This window comes from Brassica napus (assembly GCF_020379485.1).
Source record: "Brassica napus cultivar Da-Ae chromosome C5 unlocalized genomic scaffold, Da-Ae chrC05_Random_24, whole genome shotgun sequence".
In the NCBI taxonomy this organism is placed as follows: Eukaryota; Viridiplantae; Streptophyta; class Magnoliopsida; order Brassicales; family Brassicaceae; genus Brassica; species Brassica napus.
Genome location: NW_026014276.1, coordinates 8,512 through 14,756, shown reverse-complemented (window position 1 = coordinate 14,756; position 6,245 = coordinate 8,512). Strand labels below are relative to the sequence as shown.

Genomic DNA, 6,245 nt, shown 5'->3' with positions numbered 1-6,245 from the left:
ACACGACTTAGAAATGGCGGCAGTGGTGTTTGCGTTAAGGATTTAGAGATCCTACTTATATGGAGAAGTCGTGGAAGTATTCACAGATCATAAGAGTCTCAAGTATTTGTTCACGCAGCCTGATTTGAACCTCCGACAAAGGCGATGGATGGAGTTTGTGGCGGATTACGACCTGAAGATTCAATATCATCCCCGGCAAAGCTAATGTAGTCGCAGATGCACTAAGTCGTAGAAAGTTGGCGTCCGATGTTGGAAAAGAAGCGCGGTAGCGTTATCGAATGAACTTAAGTTGATGACTTTATGGGAAATTGAAGGAGAGCCAAGTGAGCCATTAGGAATGCATGCAGTAAATCAGGCGGGTTTACTCGCACGGATCAGACAGGAGCAACAACGTGATGAAAAGTTAAAGAGAATTATTGAGGAAGTCAAGAGTCAAGAAGGTCCAAACCCAACTGGCTATCATATGGCGCCAGATGGTACACTATTACTTAATGGGAGGATTTCAGTACCACAATGAGAAGGACTACGAGATGAGATTTTGAAGTCGGCGCATCATTCGTTACTCAGTATCCACCCCGGGAGTATGAAAATGTATCGAGATATCCGAAGGTATTATCATTGGCCGGGAATGAAGAAATCAGTGGCCCGATGGGTGGCTCAATGTCAAACTTGTCAACAAGTCAAAGTCGAGCATCAGATTCCAGGAGGGTTGTTACAAAGCTTACCAGTACCTCAGTGGAAATGGGATTCCATATCCATGGATTTCATCACTGGGTTACCCCCGGCTCTAGGTAGATCAAATAACGCAATATGGGTGATTGTCGACAGACTGACAAAGGTGGCGCACTTGTTACCTATGAAGGAAACCGATAAGGTAGAAGTATTGGCAGAGATGTATGTGGACCAAATTGTGAGGTTGCATGGTGTGCCAACAGATATAGTCTCCGATCGAGATCCTAGATTCACCTCAAATTTTTGGAAGGCGTTACAAGAAGCAGTGGGAACTAAATTATTCATAAGCACTGCGTATCATCCCGAGACAGACGGCCAAACCGAAAGAACCAGTCGCACCATAGAGGATATGATGCGGATGTGTATATTGGATTGGGCGGGAAGCTGGGAAAAGCATTTACCATAATCGAATTCTCCTAAAACAACAGCTTTCATTCTAGCATAGGTATGGCACCATATGAGGCACTTTATGGGAGGCCATGCAAAACACCTTTATGCTGGACCGAAGTTGGGGAAAGAAGAGAGTTTGGACTCGAAATTGTTGAAGAGACGATGGAAAAGTTGGAGATCATTCAAACCAATATGAAGAAAGCTCAGGATAGGCAAAAGAAGTACGCTGATCAATCAAGGCGAGAAGTGGTGTTCAGTATTGGTGATTGGATTTATCTGAAAGTGTCAGATCAAAAGGAAAAGATCGATTCGGGAAAGTCGGGAAACTTGCGGTAAGATTCATCGGGCCTTACCAGATTGAAGAACGAATCGGAGATGTTGCTTACCGTCTCAACCTGCCTGAAGAAATGAGGATACATCCGGTGTTTCACGTATCAATGCTACGGAAACACGTTCATGATCCCAAAGCTATTGAGATGGAGCAAATCGAAAACCTGCAAACAAACCTCACTTATCCAGAGGGACCAATCCGAATAGGTGAACGTCGAATACGAAAACTAAAGAACCGAGAGATTCCTCAAGTCCAAGTCTTCTGGGGTAAGCGAAACCGTGTAATTGTGACCTGGGAGGATGAGTCAAGGTTCAAAGCGTCGCACCAAGAGTTTTTCCATGAAGATGTAGTGATGGAAGAAGAGGGATCATCCTAGAGAATTCGGGGACGAATTCTAATAAGAGGAGGAGGATGTAATATCCCGTCTTCCTGAGAAAGAATTATTTTTAAGTAAATAATTCAAATAAATTTATTTTGGAGAATTTATTACGAGTTCGTAATTTATTTTTCAGAAATAATTTTTTCTGGAGAGAAAAATACAAAGCTAAAAACAAGAAGTGATCGATGCATTGAAATTAAGTTAGTAGCTTAATTGGATAATTAAGCTATTTCTTTTAAAAAGAGAAAGGTGATCGATGAGAATGGTGTTTTGATCACTAAGTTTGGGTTAATTAATCAAGCTGAGAAGAAAAGAGGAGATAAAGAAATATTTTATATTTCTGGCTTGGTTGCAATCAACGTGTTTGATGGGAAAAAAAGGAGAATGAATCGTACAGTCTTGCTTTGTCATCACCAGGTGTCTAAACAAGAAAGGAAGAAAAAAAATAATATGCTTACTCATGCTTATGAGTATCACGTGGCCAACTTGGAAGCAAATGACTTACCTGAGTCATTGTCTTGGAAACGTGGCCAAAGATGGGAGGGAGAGTGTGTGATACTTGTCACCACTTCATAGATCTTGTTTAACTATATAAGGAAGGTCAACCTCTTCCATTTCCACACTTACGTGACCAAGAGAGAAGAGAGGAGAGGAAGAAGAGCAAAGAAATAAAGAGAAGAAAGAAAAGAAGAAAAGAAATAGAAAAAGAAAATAAATAATTTAAGGAGCTTTTTAGAGAGTTGCTTGGAGAAGGAAGACGTGTTACAAGATTGCGGGATTAACGGTACAGAATCAAGACAAAGATTTGGAGGAAATAGAAAGGGTTTGGTCGACTTCCGGAATCAGAAAGTTGAGCCACATCGGTTAATCACTGTGAGTCACGGTTAATTGTTTGTTAACAAATTTTTAATGCAGGTTCCTGACATCGGAGACGGCTTCCGAGCTAGGATAGTCGGACCGGTCTAGGTGTCAGTTTGTGGATCCGAGGTTTGAGACGATGTCTGGGCTAAGTGGATAGCAAGACTAGTCTAAGCACCCGGATTATTGTGATTGTGTGATTATTATATGTTGTTATTGTATGTACCTCGTGTTGGTACTGTTGTGTGAGAACCTCGTGGTGGTTCTAGTAGTAGTTTGCAGGTCATTGCTTCCTCAAATGGTACCACTAAGCCGGTCGTGGTCCGGAAAGTGGTGGGCTCGGTTTAACTTGGCTTGATCACCAAGGCCGAGTGTCACACGTGGATGTGACAGCCCCCGGCGAGTCCGATAGAGGACCGGGGCAAGGCGATTCCGATTGAGGACCGTGACCGGGTGATTCCCGAGCGCCTACGCCTGTGTGGTGTAATAGTGAAGGGATTGCCGGGGTCCCTTATGTGGAGGAAGAATGATTCTGTTGGGCCCTAAGAGTATATATATATGGTTGATTGATGTGACACTCATAAAAAGTGTTTTGAATTATTATGGTTTAATGGTTTATTGCTTAAATCGGTCATGCTTTGTTATCTTGAATATTGATTGTTGAACTACCCGTCTTGCTTGTGTTTGGGGTTGGGTTTAGAATGACGGGTAGTTGTATATGCTAGATAGGGAACCCTGGCTCACTGAGTGAAACTAGTTCACTCACTCCTCACATCCTTTTGCAGGTGACCAGTAGAGAGGACCATAGCACTCGCGGAACTGTAGGAGCTGGTGTAGATTGATCATCTTTTGCTAAATACTCGTTTTCAAGATATATGAATGTATGTTTTACTTTTGACTGCGTCCATGGACCCTATGTATAATATTTTGGTCTTGTGAACTTCATGTTTTATATATATGAAATAAAGAATGTTTTATATTCGTGACGTGTTGAATCTGATATTAGGTTAGTCCAACCTAACACAACTCTATTACTCGGTACGGGTTGCAAAGCCTCAGGCCGAAGATTAGAGGAAAAGAGTTTTGAATGGATATTCTGGGTTACAGAATTATGTTTTGTGACTTGGAAAGTCTATTCTAAACCCGTTGTGACACTTCCGGACTTGGCAGAGGAAGGTCGTTCGGGCATGTTCTTGTTTGATTGTTGCCCGGCTGACTGACCGATGTCTAAAACAGTTTGGGGGTGTTACAGCCACTGCTTTCTCCGACTTTCTCAAGGCTTCGCGAGTCTTCTTCAAAGCTGTGTCGTATTTCTCAACAACGAAATTCATGCTCCCGTCGCCCTAACATGAAAACAGAATATTTAAGTTTCTTTTTTTTAAAAAAAAGAAACTTAAATATTCTGTTTTCACATAAAAGGAAGACAGTCAAAGGAAGTACTTACCAGTAATTTAGTGCGAGCAGCGTCGACGTACTCGTCCTTAAAGATCAAGTCAGACACAGATGGAAGAGGCTTCGGCCCGCATTTGATCTTGCTGACCAACTCAGCACATTTATAAGGAGCATAAATAAGCGGGGTGGGACCATCGTACTCGAACGACACGTGATCAGAAAACTCGACCCTCGGAGTCTTCTTCCGAGACGAAGCACCTACGGCTGATGTTCCAGGGATCGACGAAACTGGAGCGCTAGCGACCGTCTCTCGATCACCCGTCTTTTTGGATTTCTTGTTCTTCCGTAGCGTAACTTTGGGAGAGGCGTCTTCAAGATCATCCAATGAGGCTAAGTTGAGAGCCGGCTCACGAGCTGATTCACTCCGATGCACGGGATTGGCGACATCAGTCTCTCGCGGCCTCACGATCCCGGAGCTTGAGGCTGCTGATTGCCTTTCTTCCTCTTTTTTGATGACGGTTCGGCCGTCTCCTCCTGACTAGGAATCTCCGCTTCAACAGGAGCTGCTTCAGAGCCTACGTTGACAGGAAGGTCGTCACGGGGTCTCTTCTCCACCTTTTTCTTCTTAGGAGCCAAATTAGTGGTACCAGCCGAGGAATCTTGATGATGAGGGCTCGCGTCGGTGGTGTCGGCAATCGCCATCTCGTTAGAAGGTGCAGGTAGTTCGAGACTCGGCAGATTAAGTTCGACCGTCATCATCGCACTCAGATCTGGAAGCCCTCTCATTTTCCTTGCCTCGTTGATTCTCTTCTGCTCTTCCTTTGTGAATAGCGAGATCCGCCTCTTAGTCTTGTCGGCAGAAAGAGGATAACTCGAATTCCAATCTTCTGCGAAGAACACGAGTCCAGAAACCCGACTATTAGGCAAAGTCAAAGAGTCGTATTGAAATAAGAGAAAAGTATGGACTTACTCCTGGAAATACGATCGATCGAACGGTGAACCCTCTCCCAAGAAATATTCCCCCAATGCTCCAGAGCAAGTCCCGCAGCGGCGCGAGCGCTTGTAAGAAAGTCTTCTGGATAGTCACGAGAAGTCGGATGGTCGGCTGCATAAAAAAAAACAACAAAGGCATAAAGCAGTTAGTATACGAAGAAACGGTATGAGTTAACGAAGATGTTCTACCAAGCAGAGTGTTCCATAAGCCACGGTAGTCGTCATCTGGCGGGTCTTCGAAGGCAGAGTCATCACATTTAACGAAGAAATAAGATCTCTGCCAATCCGGCGTCTTGTTAGGATGCCTTCCTATCACATTGTAGCTGGGACGCATTTTTATCAACAGAAGCCCGTCGTCTAACGAGCTGACGGACGTCAACTCCTCGAAGACACGAACGCTCAACGAGACATCAATTTCAGCGGCCATAACCATCAGGGCCACCGCGATACGCCACGAACCATTCAAAAACTGACTTATCGCTGCATCTCGGCGCCTCGCATACGATGTGATTAATCGAGGAATTGGTAACCAAAGCTTCGTATCGTCCCGAAAATAGGATTCGTAAACGCACTGATACTCAACTGGTGGTGACCAAGGCCTCTGGTTTTCCGAGGGAATCAAGAAAGTTACCCCTAGTCCATGACGTTCCCTCAGAAGCTTCTTCACGCTATTGGGAGTTGACTGAGTCTTAGTAACATTCTCCCAAGCTTGACCACTCACATCAGGAGAGCGCAGAAACTCGGAAGATAACGCCGGGAGTTCCTCAAAGATCCCTCCAGGATAATAGCACGTCGGCACGTAATTAACAGCGAGAGCCCCGTCCCCCGCACCACCGGAACCGTCTCTCTCGCAAGCCTGTGGCTCATCTGGATTTCCTCTCACTTCTTGCCGATACGAACGCGCATAGTCGGAGATTACGATCCTTTGAAACAGATCTAAATTCCAGGTGTCCATCATCGCGTCATGATGAATCCGTTCAAATTCTTCAAGCGGTGCCTCGGTCACATCTCTCGAAGGACTAGAGGAGGCTGCGATCTCTTTTCCTCTCTGTTTATGAGATAACCTCCCGCCAGACGACATATCGCTATCTATGTTGCAACAACAACCTAGAGAGAGAAATAAGAAGGAGGAGAGAGAGAATACCTGAGAAGTGCGGAGAAGAATGGAGA

The 6,245-nt window shown here is 44.5% G+C and overlaps 1 protein-coding gene across 1 annotated transcript; it reads left to right on the top strand.

The window, feature by feature from the left end:
- Window positions 1-1,179: 1,179 nt before the first annotated feature.
- LOC125594816 lies at window positions 1,180-1,829 on the top strand. Its single transcript, XM_048770873.1, has 2 exons — window positions 1,180-1,361; window positions 1,412-1,829. Exons 1-2 carry the CDS (start codon window positions 1,180-1,182, stop codon window positions 1,827-1,829), a joined length of 600 nt encoding a protein of 199 aa, XP_048626830.1.
- The last annotated feature ends 4,416 nt before the right edge of the window (window positions 1,830-6,245 follow it).

Coding starts and splice junctions, on each gene's coding strand:
- LOC125594816 (XM_048770873.1), top strand. CDS start 1,180: ATGGCACCATATGAGGCACTTTATGGGAGGCCATGCAAAACACCTTTA. Junction 1,362..1,411: donor AAGTACGCTGATCAATCAAG/GCGAGAAGTGGT, acceptor TGAAAGTGTCAG/ATCAAAAGGAAAAGATCGAT.